The 18096-nt window shown below is 40.5% G+C and overlaps 1 protein-coding gene across 4 annotated transcripts in view; it reads left to right on the forward strand.

Moving 5' to 3' along the window:
• The window catches only part of ARHGAP18 (Rho GTPase activating protein 18), a 94857-nt gene that overhangs the window by 38823 nt on the left and 37938 nt on the right, over window positions 1-18096 (forward strand). For 3 of the 4 annotated variants that reach the window (XM_069010794.1, XM_069010795.1, XM_069010796.1), the window contains one exon: window positions 16540-16739. In XM_069010794.1, coding sequence (XP_068866895.1) covers window positions 16540-16739 — 200 coding nt within the window. Of the gene's footprint in view, window positions 1-16539; window positions 16740-17090; window positions 17153-18096 lie in introns of those variants that run through there. The other variant, XM_069010797.1, reaches the window with a different exon arrangement.

An 18096-nucleotide genomic window follows, 5' to 3' on the forward strand; every position in this document is an offset into this window, starting at 1 on the left:
TTTTATTGTTAATTATTACTTTGGTTGTGTGCCTTGTTGTTAGCTAGCCAGAGATGATCTTTTGTCCCATTTCAAGCTGCCACTCTCTCAAGAAGCTATTGCTAGTACAAGGAAATGACTTAAAATAACTCCCAATGTGCCTTGTCATCTTCAAGAAAAAGACTTTAATTTAGTGATATGTGAGCTGCCCTGTAGCTGACCTCACTAGCTCTGGAGGTGCAGAGCATGAGTTTCCCAGGTCTTTTTCCTGATCCCTTAGTACAATGTATCCGTTGCTGATAGCAGTCCTCCCGGGTCAAACAATAGCTTGGCAATTTTACCTCAGGAAGTCCACCATCACCGAAAGCTCTTCAAGCTTTGTGAGTCCATGTATCATTGAGTTTGCTTCGTGCTGGTTGCCATCAGAGAAGAATGTGCGAGTGGTACTACAGTGAGTTGTCATGGGACATTCATCCGTGCCAGGCTGCTGAAAGGAGATTCATATCCATTTAGTTTCTTACAGAGGAAGCTTGTGACCCTAAGAGGAGAAGAGGATATTGCTTTGTCCTTTTCCATTATGGAAGATCCCTCATGCCACAGGTTTTGCTTTCTCAGAGCATCTGCTTTGCATGTTTGTCACCAACCTGCTGCTGCTAGGCAGGTGGGAGTTTGCCCACTTGTTATCTGCCAGAGTGAGCTTTTCACAACACTGAGAAAATTGTTACAGTTAAGGAGATGTGAGGAACATGTCTTGCATGTTTCTTCAACTGGGTACACCAGGGTCTGCTGGCCTCTGATTCTCTGGCTTTATAGTTTGGAAGAAGGGCAATCTGTCTGGCATATCCAGTTAGGGCAGGCTGGTGGACAGATGTGACCTGTATACCCTGGTTCCCTTAAAGGGTGCCTTGCAATAGGATGCATTAGGATACTAATTGCCTCTGGGATTAAGTGGGATTAAGGAAAAGTTAATGATGAGGTCCATCCCAAGTCCTTTGTACAGTTCTGGGAATTGAAGTCTCCTGCTGTGTCAAGATTAATGAGCAATATTTTTTGGGAAGCAGCTTAACTACTCAAAAGGTGACAGTGTTATTTTGGATGTCTGCTGGTAGAAGAAAGCCTAGCTGTTGGCTGGAGGTGCAGAGCTGAGGTGATACTGATGCTACTTCCATGGATGTAGACCCATCACTATTTCTGAATAAAGAACTATTCTCTGCTTTGGCCTCAGAGAGTTAACTTTCGCACTGGGCTGGTGGCATGATTCAGTTGTACATTTAGTTGGCTCTGCTCAATGTTATCAGATGATCATCTGAGAGTCCTGGTAGCAATTTCCCATTTAATCTCTCCTAGTAAAGAGGCACCTTTGCCCTTCTCCTGAATTGGACTGGATGTACAACAGGCTGGCTGCCTTACTGCTCGTGCTGTCTTGGTGGAGTCTGCTGGTAAGAATGGGGAGATCCCAGGGTCTGGCACATGGTTGTTTTGGGGTGTGGATTTAGACTGCTCCGAGAAGTGTTGGCCCCATGTGAGGTGAGGTGGCCTGGAGGTGTCGTGCTTGGGGGCACTCCCTGGGGTGCTCTGAGGTTGCACAGGAGTGAAGCTTGTGTGAGCAAAGAAGGAACTGGGGCCAAAGCACTGCTTTGGTGCTCTTAGTGAAGAGGCAGCTTCATTACCTCATTGTTCAAAACAATAGCGTATACACTTGGTAGTAAAGGTCATATTTATTCTGAGAGGGCATTGTACAAATAATTCTAGCTGATTTACTTCCAAATGAGGTGTCGTGAGGCAACAAAAAAGGGAAAATTAAGTCAATTGCCTAGAGGGCACAATCAATGAAAATATCCCTAAATTCTTCACTGGACCTTCCTGTCTTTCAAAGACAAAGGAGATTGGAGCACCTCTGGTGAAAACTCTCAACAAGGGTGGCAGAAGCTGTAAAGTACACACACCGGTTTTGCATTTAGAGAACTGAGAATTGAGAAAATAGTATAATTTAGGTATCCGGGCATTTGTCCTTTGAAAGTCTCGTTTTCATCTTTATGTTTAAATGTGTTGTAAATTTCCTGTTACAGAGTTTCTACATCAATTACTATTGCTCTGTTGACTTTCATTGTAAGTTTAAAACCCTTTTCATGCTGACAAGTGCGTGATTCCATTTCTGTGTCAGTCTGTCAACACTTCTATAGTTCTTTACAAATGACTTTGTCCAGGTGCCTTATTTTGGCAAAGGAATTATTCTTTATCCTCTGAGATAGAATTGGCTACTTATGTGATCAAATATTTCTTGTATCCGCATAAACTTTTAAGATTGCAAGTGGGCATTTTCAGTGCAGACAATATTAGAAAGGAGTTTAATACCTCTGGTAGGAAGGGACTTAACTGTGTCACCCTGCCTGACCTCAGAGGATGTTCAGTCCCCTCATCACCTCCCCTTCACTGTTGCTATGTATTGATTCCCTAAATTTTAGGGTGTGTGGGTGATCACTTCAGTGCTGGAAAGCCAGTAGGATCCTGCCCAGTGTAGTGAGGTGTCATGAGGGCTGAGGACAGGACAGAGTGGTCAGACAGTGCAGCTGGGAAGCTGGGAGTGAAGGACTCATGGGGTGTCCTGCAGCTTCTGCTCTTGCTTGCCTCACACCTGCCTAGAAATGTCTCTGCTCTGTGCACCAAGGTCAGGCCCATTCAGGGTTCCTTCCCTTCCTCCACCCACCCACTCCCTACCCTTTCCCTCCAAATTGCAGGCTTAGGTCACTGTCATAATGTGATGTTTTCAATTTAATTGAAATGGAGTTTTCATGTATGACTTAATATTGCATGCAGCAAATATTTTTTATTTCCCTGTGTACATATTATATTGTATAAGAACATATGGTATTCATTTGTAGATGTGTCTCATAATGGGAAGTACAGCTGTCTAGCATGAGGAACTTGGTCCTGTAACTAAAAATCATGGATAGCAATACTCAGGAGTGCTTTAACATTGCTCTTGTTCTTCTGTACACAGTGCGTGTACACATGGCAAAAGAAAATATGAATTTGTATTTATAGAAGCATCTGCATGTGGATTGTCCCTTATTTCAGGTTTAATGTGTTACATGTGAAGCATTGTATTTCATTTTCCTTGATTATTACTGGGATCTGTAATTGTAGCTACTTAGTATTACACCTCTAGATTCATGGGGAAAGTCAAGAGTACAATGTCATTTTTACTTACATTTTTTGCTGGCAGTTAGCCCTCCGCTGAAGTGTTTTGTTTGGGAATGCAGAGTAAGAGTTATGGCTAATATTAGTGATGCAATGATGCTGAAAAGCTAAATCCATGTTGTTTCATGTAACTGATTGATATCTTCCAAAACAGGCTGGTATCTTTTTAGGACAATAATCATGGAGAATCTTATCAGCTGAAAAACCACATAGGGCACCTGTATGTTGACTTAGAAACCAGTATCTTTCACGTTCGTAAGATGCTGGTTAAGAAAGGGGTGTTGGTTAGGGAGGAAAACAAAGGATTTTCCTAAATAATTTATATTAAGAGTTATCATCTAGATAATTTGTAAATCTAAAAACAGACTTTTTTTTTTTTTAACTTACTGCCTGTATTTAATATAAAAATACCAGAGTTCTTGCAGTCCCCATCTGTATCCTCTTTGATGAGTGAATTTAAACTAAAGCTGGTAAGAGCTCTTTTGGCTTTCTCTTTTTCTCATTTTAGTAGTAGCACTTTTTCTTTTCACCTGCAGAACCAGTAGTGAATGTCGTATTTCCCTTTCTGACCAGACTTGTACGTTACCTCTTGCTGCCTTAAAGTGTGACAGCACTCTTCCCTGACCATGTTAAGTTTTCATGAACTCACTGCCTAGGTATCCACATGGAATGGAGACTGCTTACACCAAAAAGAATCACATTTAAAAATGGAATGCTGTTAGTGGAAATGAGAAACAAGGACTACATATGTGAAATCATGATCAACTAATAATAAAATACATATGAGATGGGTTTTTTAGGATTTGTTTCTCATTTTGAACAGTTGTTTCTGTTAAATGATCGATATTTAATTTGCATGTTTTGTTTATTTTTTTCTTAATTCTCAGTGTTCATTTCATGTCCTTTTTCCCTCCGTTGTTTGGTTTGTATTATGTTCTCTTTTTCTCACCCCTCTCCTGGAACAAAACAAAAGTTCTTTCAAATCCCTTCCACTGAAGTTTTGGTTTTGTATTCAAGCCCTGGTGCTCAGAGCTTGTGGACAGGTAGCACAGGAGTGAACCATGTGGTAGGCTACCTTCCAAACTTGCACACAAACCCATCTGTATGTTCAGACGGGTAGCTCTACATGTGTATTTTTAATTTGTAGGAGAAGGGACATACCTATGTATACAACTACCAGTAAAGCTTTGCAGGGGCCCTGGTTGAAAAAATTACATGTTTTTATGCCTTTTCTGCTGATGTTCAGAAAACAAAGGTGGTAACAAAGGGTGAGAGGAAAGATCTGTGATCCTGAGCTGTTTTCTGCTTGCTTGGTTGTCTACTGACATTTAAGAAGTACCCAAAAAAATGAGGAGGGAAGGAGTATATTAATGTAATTTTGTTTAGTGAGTGTGTTTCCCAGGAATATTTGCTGAGAAGAAGGAATTTGGTAGGGAAGGAGACATTGCAAACACTCACAGCTTTAGCGGTTGCCCTGGAAGATAAAAAGTAAAAGTGCCCTTTTCAGTCTTTCATTTTGCTAAGGTGACAGTGGACTTCTCCGCTGCCCTCTTTGTACCGTGGGTCTGTGGGAAGGGGATGTGGAGGAAACAGCTGGATCAGGGCACATCTGCGTTGCCCTTTCCTCCTGCTGTGGCACGCCCAGCCTGGCTCCTACTAGAGGACTTTCTCAGAGCCGGTTTGCCTTGTGCAGAGAGGCATGTGCAGCATTGTGTGCTAGCTCCTCTGGCAGTAGGTGAAATCCCAGCCACCACTTTTGAAGCTGTTTGCAGATGCTGCTTTCCTTATGCTGTGTCTGAACTAAACCCAGATGGTCCATTCCTTACAGCGTCCTTGAGGCCTCCCTCTCTCCTATCCCCTTGCCTTAAGCATCTCTCTGATGTTTTGCTTCTGAACAGATTTGTATCCCTCAGAATCCTTGAGTGCTTGCCCGCCTGGCACATGCTGCCCTCCTCAACCCTTCCTGCGTCCTCCTGTCCCTCTCTTGTGCAGCTTCTCTGAGAGCACATTTATCTGCTTTGTCTTACTGGGTCTTTGGTGGTGGTTTGTTTGGACAATGAAAGCAGTTTCCTTACAAAACGTCTTTAGATTCCTGCATGAATGTCCTTGTTTGGGAATGCTCATAAAAATTAATTTACAATTTATTCTGAATGTAAGGATTATATTGTAATAAATTGACTATGAATGCATGCCAATTTCCTTCAAGCATAAACAAAATTACTGAATTGTGCTGTAAGCCTTATATTTGCAAGTAACAGGGTTATAGGCCTAACTAGGAGGTCCTTTAAAATGGTAAGAGCTAATGATTTTAGAGAACTAATTGCTTTTAAAGGCACAAAAGTAGCTCTAGTATCATTTCATGGCTCTAACCGTACTTTAGTAAATGATCTTGGTATTTGCCAGGATATCTTAAATCGGGCTTTGTTGCCGTGCTTATTTTTTTCCAGTGTGAAAAGAAAAATAAATTATTTAAATCTTTCCTCTCTGCCTCTCAATAATGGAATTACAAATACTGTATCTGTTTCACTTCCTGGTTTATTCTCTTTGATATTTGTGGAGCCTGAAGTGATCTCACACAGGCTTTATTCTCTTCTTTGGATAAGATTAGTTCCAGTGGTTCTCTTAGAAGATTACAAAAAAAAAGTGTACTTTTAAAATGTGTATTATATGCTTGAGTATTTTCCCAATAAGCAGCATGAGGGTGGTTACAGGGAACATATTTGGCATACATTTTTGTCATTGATATGAATTGTAGAGAATGAAAAGAATCAAAACTGCAGAGGAAAACATCTGTGCCCATATGAAGCCAGGTGATACAGAAGGCATTTGGAAGGAATGAGAAAGATAGGTCAGTTGACCATGGGACAGAGCCAAAAATGTCACGAAGGAGATTCAAGTGAGATACTTCCTTTCCTTATATACTCTAGGCAATTTTTTTTTTTTTACTTTAGGTTTAAACAATTAGGGTTGAATATAAGGGAAATATACTGTGTGTTTGTTGAGTCTGGAAATTGACTTCTGTTTTCATTCAGTGGGACATGGGATTGTGTGAGCTTTTCCAGCTCTCCCAAAGGTGTGCATGACTTGCAAACTGGCTTCTGATGTGGTGCCACTTTTGTGATTTTACCTATACAGGTCATTCACATTCCATTGTCCCCTTGTTTTCCCTTCTGGTTGATTTTGCTCTCCCAGGAATAGCTGGTTTTCTTTCTGAAATGAATGATTTTGAAGAGAAATGGATATGTATGTGCAAAAATAGGAATGTGAATCCTAAGCCTCTGAGAGTCTTCATTCAAATGAGAATTAAGAGGGTCAGAATGTCAGGACTTGAGACAATGTGGTCTACTTTGTTTTGTCAGTACAGAAGAAAAACCAAAACCAATTTCTTCTGGTACTTCTCAGTTTAGCTAGATTGTGATAATTTTATTGCAAGTCTGATAATATGTTATGTCATAATGGTTTTGGGTTTTAAATAATCTCCCCATCTGAGTCCTTGCGACTCACCTTTCTCTAAAAGAAAAAAGCAGGCTTCTGCATTTTATGGTTGGAGAATAAAGGTAAAAGCATGCACTGAGCTGGACAGCTTGGATACTGGAATGCAGCAGTCCCCCCCGAAAAAAGGAAATGCAGCTGGTGCAATCATTTTGTGGGGAGAGGCTTTATGGCTGTACTTGTCAATCCTGAATTCTTTCTTGCTTTGTGTGGAGGGGAACAAGGTCATGTTTTTCCTGAAACAACCTGAGATGGCATAGCAAATAACTCCTTTGGCAACTGTTCAAAAGTGAATATGTTATAGTTCCAGCCCCTCTTTTGTTAATAAATCATTTTACATCATGCATCATACATGGGGTGCCATTGATCTGTATCAGAACCACCGAATCACAGGATATGCTGAGTTGGAAGAGTCCCACAAGGATCATTGAGTCCAACTCTTGGCCCTACAAAGGACAGACCAAGAGTCACACCATGTACCTGAGAGTGTTGTACAAACACTTCTTTAATGCAGACAAGCTTGATGCTGTGACCACTTCCCTGGGGAGCCTGTTCCAGTGCCCAACCACTCTCTGGGTGAAGAACCTTTTTCTAATATCCAACCTAAACCTCCCCAGACACAGCTTCAGGTCATTCCCTTGGGTCCTGTCACTGGTTACCCCAGAGAAGAGATCAGTGCCTGCTCCTCCTCTTCCCCTCACGAGGAAGTTGTAACTGCAATGAGGTCTCCCCTCAGTCTCCTCTTCTTCAGGCTGAACAGACCAAGTGACCACAGCCACTGCTCATACGGCTTCCCCTCAAGGCCCTTCACCATCTTTGTTGCCCTCCTTTGGATGCTCTCTAATAGTTTAATATCGTTCTTATATTGCCATGACCAAAACTGCACACAATATTCAAGGTGAGTTTATTATTCATTTTAGATAGAGTATGTATATGTATCGACTTAATATAATTATAATTTATCTCATCAGAAGTAAAAAACAGAGTCCAAATGGCTGCGTAGGAACATGAGGTCCTGTCAAAGGAAATGTCCTAAAATATTTTAATCTTCTTAGAAGTGCTGCATATAGTGCAGGCAGACTAAGTTTTGGCATCATATCTGGAATCTCCCATTTCTGGTGTAGTGGATTAGAATGTTAAGTGTAATAGCCTGTGCCATTGCCACAATTTCCTTCCTGTTTTGTTCAGTGGCAGGCTGATGCTGGGAAAGTAGTAAGGTTATGTGCATGAAGGTAAAATCAATCTTATATAAATAGTGATGAGGATGTGGCTGGAAGCAATACAGTGTATATATATACACTTTTTAAACTTAGAGTCTGGCAACCCTAATTTTGGTCTGTTTGTATTTATTATTCATGGAGCGGTTTAAAATGCCAGTTGATGGGGTTTTCTGGATTTTTGGTTTTGTTGGGTTTCAGTTTTCTTTGTTGTTTTATTTTTTGTTGTTGTTGTTAATCTCCGAGCAGTTTTGAGCAGGTATTAACAGCGGCTGATGGTATTACAAAAAAGCCTGAGAGACCTGATTTTCTTTGCTCAGCCTTTTTTATGCTCATTTAGAAAGTGAGTACTGTTTTATACCCTCTTTGCAATCACTTTGTACTCTTTGGAAAGAAAACAAAGCTTTGCCTCAGTTCTTGCTTCTCTGGCTTTTCTTTGGAGCTTAAGGGGGATTTGGGGAAGTTTGATTGCAGTTGACATCCAAAATGTTCCATAAGGTTATGGAGTAGCCAAAATGAAACTATTTCATTTGGGAGAGAAGGAATGCTAAGAGTCACTCCACAAAAAATACTGTAAATTACATTGCTTCCTTACTGTCATTTTTCCATGTTCTGTATGATTTTCCTGAAAAGACTGAATTGCAGGAGAGTTTGAAGTCAGTCATGGAAAGAGCAAATGTCAGAATAGGTAGAAAAGAAAGGATGCAGCTGTTACAATGGGTGACAAAATTTAGGAAGCAGAATGAAAAACAGACATACAAGCCCAGACTGAAGTTTCTCTAATGCCTTGTAAAAGTTAAGCAGCTCTTTAAAGTTGGTAAGAAATATTTTTGCATTGTTCTGGACATCAAATGTCCAGACTTGGGTCTTGCTCAAGGGTTACCTATTGCTTCTGAAAGGTGTGATACTGACTTTTGTTTGACGGAAGGTTTTAGCTATCAATTAAATAGAAAAACTTTTTAATACATTAAGTCTTGTAAAAAGATGAAGACATTTCCATTTGCAAAAAACAATTTATCTTCATTTAAGTGGTGTCACTACTCTATGGCTTTATGCAAAATTCAGTTATTTTAGGACAACCTGCTTTGATGGGCACATCAATTCCAACTTGATTTTTTTTTTAACAGAAGTCGTCTTTGAAAAATGCTCAAAACTGCCCCGCAAAATGCTGGATACTGTGTGAAGGGATGGTGTGTCAAAAGTGTCTCAAACATCAGGTTGAAACCACTAGAATAGGTGATTTGGTAATAAAAAACTGCAGCTTTTCCTAGAAACCATGAAAAATTAGGATGCCTTTCTGGTAGGCACCATGGCTATAGGAAGGTCTGGCAATCACTTGCCAGGCCAGTGATCCAACCAAGAATGGGGAGCTGAAGCCAGGGAACTGCTGTAGCTGTTGGATTAGAGCTTTCTTGATTAATTCAGTTAAGAAGTTTTTGCATCTTGTGGTGCTGCTTGGATTCTTGAAAGTAAGGGAGGGATGGAGAGAGCTTTGGGTTTAGGAGCTTGACTTATTCTCACACTTCTTGTAGCTCAGCATTCAGGATGAGAAGTGGGACAGGAGATCACACTGTTTCCCTCTCCTTATCTGTTTAGTTGTTTAAATTAGATGGAACTTAAGAAGTCCTGTATTTATGTTTAAGGGCACAGCATCTCATAGATGCGACTGCTCCATAAATAGTTTTCAAAATGAACCACAGTACTCATAGGCATTTTTTTGGTTGTTTCAACCTAGCTAGCCTTTGTACAAACTTAAAATTACTTACACAGATTACTGTACTTTGTAACTCCTATGTCAACAAGATAATTGTTCTTTGAGAGTTCTATTTTATTTATAGCCACAGTGCTGGAGTCCATCACAAACCCACAACAGCAAAGCTTCCTTTTATCTGTCTTGCAGTATGCCATAGGGTCAGATCTCAATCTTTAACACTCAGTAGTCCAGTGGTGAAAGACTCCAGAGATCTGGGAATTATTCTTGTTTCAGTCTCTGATTTACACCATGAGTTTGAACAGCAGGCTTCACCTCTCTGAGCCAGGTACTCACCCCTTTTTTCTCCCCCTCTCTTTGTGTGTCTTGTTTATCAGGTTAACACATCTAAGCATGTTTTGGTGTGATGTCCAGAATCAATGAGCCTCAGTATCAGCTCAATGTATGGCTGCAATAATACTTCTAATAGCTTTTATGACTCTCTTCGCATGGACATTGCAGAAGTTGCTGCTGTAATGTAGCTGTAGCCAGATACGTTTTTGTTGTTTTGTATAACTCTAAGTGCTAGTTTGTTGCAGTGCCAGAAAATGTGTCTGAAGGGCAGCAGTGCTCAAGACATTGCCTGTACAAGAATTCCAATAGCAATGGTTAATGGCTAGGATTTAAAGACACTTTTAAGACCAAACATTGTATTTTAAGTGTACAGTTTAAGGATATGTAATAGTTCAGTTTGACAAATAATTACATCGCTTGATATTGTGGTTTAAGCCCAGCCAGCAATCAAGCACCACTCAGTCACTCCCCCACAACAGGACTGGGGAGAGAATCAGAGGGGTAAAAGCTGGAAAACTCATGGGTTGCGACAGAGACAGTTTAATGTGGAAAGCAAAAGCCTTGCATGCAAGCAAAGCAAAACAAGGCACTAATTCCCTGCTTCCCATGGGCAGGCAGGTGTTCAGCCATCTCCAGGAGACCAGGCCCCATCATGTGCAATGGTTACTTGGGAAGACAGATGCCATCACTCCAAGTATCCTTTCCTTCCTCCTTCTTCTCCCCATATTATATACTGAGCATGATGTCATATGGTCTGGAATATCCGTTTGGGTAGTTTGAGTCAGCTGTCCCAGCTGTGCCTCTTCTTGGGATCCCTGCCAGCATGGCAGTACAAAAAGCAGAAAAGGCCATAACACAAAACCAATGACAAAATAGCAATGACAAACCCCTCTATATTATCAACCCTGTGTTCAGCACAAATTCAAAACACAGCCCCGTCCTAGACACCATGAATAAAATTAACTACCCCAAACCCAACACACTTAATGCAAGTTTCTGTACTTTTACTGGTATTGGAAATTGGCTGATAAACACAAATGCTTGGGAAACTCTTAGTCTTGTAGAACATTGAATTAAAGACAGTGTTTAAAACTCTCATATATTTTGTTTGGCAGCTGTGGAAAAGGACCATATCTGTTTAACCCCAAAGAGTTGAATCCAAATTGAGATTAGACCCAGTAATTAAGTTGATGGCCTTTTCCCTTGTTGCCCTCATGATGCCTTGTATAGGTATGAAAGTTTTTATTCAGGAAAGATCCAGGCCTGAATTTTGAATTCCAAAATTTGGCAAAAGTAGGTAGATAAAAGGACCCTGTACAGAAATTCCTGAATTGTAGGCTGAAAAGGTGTTTCCCTCTCCTCCCTTTCACTTGTGTTTCATCCATTGTTGCATTTCTTTCCAAGAAGAAAACAGTAGATTATAGAAACTGGTGTCTTTTTGCTTCATACTTGTACATTATTCAGTAGCTGGACTTTGTCCTTTCCTAGAGTCAGTCAGCATTCCTGCAATAATCCTGTTAGAGGAACTGCCCATCTCTTTTAGCAGTGTTAATCTTTTATATTTGGTTCAACAGTACATTTGTATTCCCTAGTTTTTGTGACCATGAGTATCCTCACATTTAGTATTTCTGCCTTTCAGTATATTTACACATCTAATACATACATACACATATATATTGTATATAAGAATACCATGCAGTTATGGTGCCTATACAATTATGTTTTTTTGAAAGGTTATATTCAGATCCAAGATTAGTGGTTAGCACTACAAAAATTACAAAGGTTATATTTTTTCTCATCACTCACTGTTCTAGAACACAACATAGTCCTTCATTCTCAAGTGAGAAAAAGAGGATTAAGGACAAAATTAGCTTTCTGCAAAGTGAATTTATCTGAAATGTCAGTGGAAGTGCACCTTACTAACTGATTCATCTCTGGCTGTTGTAGTTTACACGTGACAAATATCAGTAATGAATTGCTAAAAAGGCAGTGGAACAGACGGGAGATTTAGTTTTCACAGGGAAGAAGATAAGAAATAAAGACAACTGCACTATTATAAAATGGCTTTTGATGAAATCAAAATCAGGTTGACCGGACTGGAAAAAACCCCACATTTTTATTATGGCATAAATCAGTGATTAATATAAAGAGCCATATTTTCTTAAAGGCTGAGAAAGGACACAGCTGGTCACAAAAGGAAAGGCTGTGAAGAAAATATTTGCATGCAGTTCTTCTCCCTTAAGTACTTGCCACAACATGGAGCACATCAGTACTTAGTAAAATAATCCAAATCTGTTTTTTCTCCTTGTAAATATAATGAACGGTGTTCATTAAAAAATTGTTTTTAATGGCTCCCTTCTCGAGGACCTGGAGTGCTTTGTCTCTCATCCTTGATGTTTCCAATAAAAAAATGCATCTCTGGTGGGTGGGACAAGAAGATTAAATTTGGTAAGACACTGCAATAACTATATTGAGGAATGAGTTTTCTACCTGGAGGCTCTGTTTTGTACTGAGATAAACAGGCAAAAATCTCATCGGCTTCAAAGGGCAGTGTCTGAGTATCAGAGGTCAGAACTGACTGTGCCATTTGGAAATGAGAGTATTGCACTGCTCCCTGTAAAGCTATTTGAAGAGTAAACTATTTACAAGTAAGTGAAAATAGATGGTAATAAGATTTTAATGAGGTTTGAATGTGTTGTTAGTGACGACCTTAATGGAAATACGAGTTTTCTGGGGGTAAAGAAACTGCTGGTGAATAAGCTTGCTATTTAGCAGTCTGAAATGCTTGAAAATTGCTTCAAGTGACTGTGTGTGTTAGCAGTACCTTACATTTTCTAGGGGAAAGAAAAATATCTCCTTTAAGATACTTGTGAAAAGCAGCTGCATTTTTCAAACTTTAAGTAGATAAACTGGACACCTGAAAACAACGTGCTGGAGAAGTAACCTGTTTTCTGCAACTTCAGTAATAGCTTTTTTTTAAATGAGCTGTATTTATTTCCTACTGATAGTTTTTTTGGAAAAGTGTTTTCTACAAATCTCAGTTTGTAACATGGGGCACTTGAAATATTTTTAAAATAATTTTTAATGAATCTAAAAGTGTGGGACTAATTATTTTTAAAAAGATCTCTCACTTTCAGTTTCCTTATAATATTATTACTGATTGCTTTTCCCCTTCTCCTCTCTGTTGTTCTTGGCCTTAACATGTTTCCACCTCTGCGTTTCTATTGTGTAGTGTACAACAAGTGCTTACTAAGGATAAGTTTGGAGAAGGATTGAATTTAGTGGAAGGTCACAGCAGAAGACCCATGTTCTTTGCTCTTGTCAACAGATATCTAAAAATAAAATCTTAATTGGCAGCCTATTTTTCCATATGCTATGAAATTTTAAAATTATTTTTTCCTTTCTCATCTACACCAAGTCTGTGATATCAACACTCCTCATTATCCTCAAAAGGTCTTGTTTGTGCCTTTTTGTACTCAGGGAGAGGTTCATAGGAGAGACAGACATGAAGATGCCTGGAGCCACTGCTGTGCAGATTATGCACCAAATACTGCTTCATCAGTGTCTTTCTCTGGTGGAGTATGCAAGGCAAGAAACCTTGAACCAAACAGTGAAAACAAGATTTGATCTACTCTGTCAGATAGAGCTTTAGCACTTGTTCTCTCCGAGCCTCTCTCTGTCCTAGCCCGCAGAAATGTGAATTGTGGCTATGAACAAATGCAGATGGCTTTGAAAGGGTTTGCAGTCTGAACAGAAACTGAGGATAGGAAGTTGAGTCTGATGAGGGAAGACAAGGAGTCAGTGAGTTGAGTGGGAGTGGTGTGGCACTTGGCTTGTGAGGAGCTCAAGCATTGCTGGGGTTGGGGTTGAGTCTGGCAGCTGAGAATGGGCCTAAAACAACACAGATATTGAAGGAGAGATTCACAGCAGAGTGGTGAGATTTTTACATGAATATTTCTCATCAGGATCCCCTGGTCATTGATGTCCGTCTGTCTCGGAGGGCTTTCACAACAAGACGTGGCAGAACTGCCTGCTCAAAATTAGGAGTTGCTGTATTGGTTTGTTAATGAGGGGTGGAAAGGTCAGGCCAGGAGGAGCCTTACAAGAAAAGCCGCTTACATTTGGTCGAGCAGAGCAGCCCTGTGACCAGAGGCTGAAGGGCAGGGCACTGTCTCCGAGAGTTAATGGAGTGTTTGTGATGTACAGCAAATGCTCGTAGGAGCCTGAAATTGGCCTTGAGTGCTCTGTGCGGAGTGTCAGCTCTGCATTTCAGGACGCAGGCTTCTCTTCTCGGAGACAGAACTCAGTCTGGGAAGGTGACAAGCCTTGCTTTTACAGAAGGATTGGAGTAGCTCTGCCCTGTCAGTGTGGCGCAGAGCCACGGCACATTGGAGCCTATCCCGCCTCAGCCTGCCACAGCCCCTCAGAGTGCATGCTTGGAATGTATTCAGTCTGTTAGTTTTATTTTTTTCATGGTGTGTGGTGGTGGTTAAATTTCAGCTGAGGTGGATCAGTGAGAGCAGGTTGTTCCAAAGGTAAAAGGCCACCCAAGAGCTGCTGAGTGGCTCCACAGGGTTAAACTGAGTGATGATAAGCTGAAATCTGACCTCCTTCAGGCAGCAGTGCAAATGTCCCGAGTGTATTTGTGAGAGAGACCCAGTCTGCCCTGAGCACCTCTAGCTGAAGCAGGAGGCAAGGCTGGTCAAGGACTGGGAAGTCTGACCTGCTTTGACCACACTCAGCACCCAGATTGCCTGCTGGGGACACTGCTGTGACTCCATGAACATCTTTCTGCAATGGTCAGTGTTCAATTCACAAGCAGCACAGGTCACACATGGGACACACCCGTCAGGAGAAGTTTAAGAATTGAGGTAGCTACACGGAGAAATTGTATTTATTGGGTAACATACACTAGTAGCATGATGCTATTGTTGCCATTGATGCAAAAGCTTAATGTTGTTTTTTTTTCCCCTGGGCTTTCAAGTAAGGGCAGGTTAAGCAATGGTGTTGAGGTGCATATTAGCTTGGTGATTAATTGTCATTTATTAACTTACACTTGGAGCAGAGAGACAGGATGGGTAGAAACTCATAGTCCTTCCATAAGGCTCTTTACTTTTAAAGGCAAAGTCCAAATGGTTAGTGTTTCTTATCAGAGAATCAGGCATGTCTGGTGTGAAAGGATTTGTGACTTGGACACGCAAGGAGCTTATCTTCACAGAGAAAGGCATGGCTTTTTTACCTAGGGGCAGCTAACAAGCGTCAGTTGTCCTGAGATAAAATGTAAGGACAAGAGACTTTCGTTTTAATACTATATAAACTTGCCAAGTCAGCTAGATAGGGAGGTAGGATTTAATTTACTGTGTTTACATTGTGATAAATTCACAATGCTTGGTCTTTGATATGTTTTTTCTCTAGGAATAAGTGGTATTTATTACTTAACCCCAAACCATGTCTTCTTTTTTAGAATATGGAACAAATTCAGTCATATAGGACTCTGTATCTTCCTGAAATACAAAGAAGTGCTATTTTTTAATACAAGGAAGAATTTTGATATACTGTTACAGGAGTAGAGTAACTTAGTTTAGAAAAAGATCACTGGAGATCATCATGTCCAATCTTACCTTGACAAAAAATAGGCATAACTCTGAAGTTAAATCAGACACTACTTATTTAATCAACTGGTACTCTGACTCAGTTTGTGGCTTTTGATTTGGTGTATTTGACCCTAAGGGTGACTTGTAACTTCAATGACATCATTACAACCTCTGTCCTTTTTAAGTTGAATTCTTTACTAGGTCAGTGGTCATTTTTGCCAGTGACTTAATGAGGTCAAAATGAGACCTAGGGGTTTCAGCTTGTTGTTTTTGTTTTGTTTTGTTTTGTTTTGTTTTGTTTTGTTTTGTTTTCTAGCCACAGCTATATTTAAGATATAAGATCCTTTCGGAAGCCTTAGCAAATATATGTTTGGCAGGGTGAACCAAAAACCAGTAATGTCAAACTATAAAAGTGGTAAGCTTTCAGCCAAAGAGGCGGCAAGATAGAAACAAATAGTTTCTATGGTTTTATTAAACATTTGGACTCCCCAGTTTACTTCACAAACTGTAACTGCAGTAATTCTACATTGTCCTTTCCCAGCTGTAATTAAGGTCATAGATACCAGAGTAAATATTAATAAAAAATAAGAGCAGAATAGCAAAGGGAAACAGTAATTTTACTGTCAAGCTGTATGAATTTACTCAGGCAGAAAGGCACTTTTGCAAAATTCTTTAAGTGGTGATTCTAGGAAGACACATGCCATAAATTTTGTGGGCCTGACTGTTCAGAGTTGAATTAAAGGTTTGTGTAACAAGGATTACTTGAACTTGGATTCATTATTTACTTTTAAGACTGACTCCTGTGCTGTTCCAGATCGGGCAGTATATACAGCAGAAAGAGTAAATTGGAAATACATTCCAGATACTGAAAGTAAGTTTTAGTATCTTGGTTTGCTTGTTGACAGTGGTTTGCTTTGGTACTTTGACACAATTCATGCTGCCTTCACATGTATTAATACATCCTGTATCTTAGGATGTTAACCAAGAATTTCATTTTGATTTATGCTTATAGCCGTCGCTCTGGACAGTATACCATGAACCATGAGCATTCCAAGAAGATCCCCGATGGAGCATCATTTGACCGCTCAGGATCCCAGGACTCCTTGGATGAACTGTCTCTGGATGACTACTGGAAAGAACTTGAAAACATCCATGAAACCAGAGGAAATAATCACGAGGACCGAGTAGCACTTGTAGTGAAAGAGCCAGATGGTAATGAAATCCGTTCTGTCAATGTTCATCAGTTTGCTGATTTAGGGATTTTTCTTCGAGTCTTATTTCAAGAGATGGCACCCACCTAACACAGATCAAAAAAGGAGGTCACTCCTGAACATCTGCTTTGAAAATTCTGTTGCCTCTGATGCATATCACCAGAAACAGGCAGTCCCTTGGAAGAGAGTTTTATCAGAGACAAGTAAAAGGCTGGTTTTCCTTTGAATGGTGTTTGCAGAATATGAGAAAGGTGCCTGTACTTGCAAATCACAACAATTGAAGCTTTATTTGCAGTTTGCTGTTGAACTAACTTACCCTTTCGCTCTTTGTGTATGTTGTTCGTTATTGTAGCTATTGTGGATAGAAACTTCACGCTTTAGAAGACAAGCCAATGATTAACCGGTTTAAGTTTAGTGAGTAACTTTCTACACTTGTAACTATTGTGATTGTTCAGTTGTTCTATTTTTGTTTCTCAGAAGCATAAATTATGGGCCACTCCTTGGGGCATGGACTTAGAGGTTGGGCAATTTTTTTTTTTTTTTGTTAGATAAAAACAGGAGAAATGTCCTTAATTCCAGTTTTCTCTCAAAAATTATTTTTTAACAATGCAGTGTCTGCGTCTCTCCCATTCTTACAAGAGACCCACAGTCTCAGTAAATTAAAATGTGAATTTGGCATTTTGGTATGGCCTCTACGTAAGTGAGAAGAATGTGCTCCATGAGCTTTCAAAGGGATTTGCACTTCTGCCTCCCTAAGCACTTTGAAAAGTCACTGCTCTGAAGAGCATAACAACGTGGCCCCTGGAAAAAGCAGCAAGGTTCCCAATCCTTGTGACCAGGGAGTTATGGGGCTTTCTGACAGAGACATGGGGCTTCCTCCAGAGCAGCAGAGCCCATCGTTCTGCAGTGCACCAGCCTCTTCTCTTACTGCAGCTCACTGATGTGGCTGTGCATTGAGGCTCTGCATCCCCAGCCCCACCATTTCCATTAGATTTGTACACAGCCTTCTTCCCCCTGATTACTGCAGCTGGCTGGTGGGGAGCTGAGTGAGTCAGCACAGTTGAGTTATCAGCTTGAGCAAATGTTGCTGTGCTCCTCACCTTGTCTAATGTGTAGCACCTCTCTTGGGCATAAGTACTCCTGAGAGTTTGGGATGCTGCGTCTGGCCGATGGGCCTGCCTGGGTGGGCGCTGGCCTGAAACTCAGCCAGGCAAGGGCAAGGCAGGGGAGAGAGGAGATATACCTTGCTCACAGCTGCCCTGGAGAATGGGTGTAGCCCCTCTTTCCAGCCCTGATAACAAAACCCAAGAGTCTCGTCAGAGGCTCAGGATTTGGCTGCACAGCCATAGCAAAATTCA

Source organism: Aphelocoma coerulescens, chromosome 3, assembly GCF_041296385.1.
Source record: "Aphelocoma coerulescens isolate FSJ_1873_10779 chromosome 3, UR_Acoe_1.0, whole genome shotgun sequence".
Lineage (NCBI taxonomy): Eukaryota > Metazoa > Chordata > Aves > Passeriformes > Corvidae > Aphelocoma > Aphelocoma coerulescens.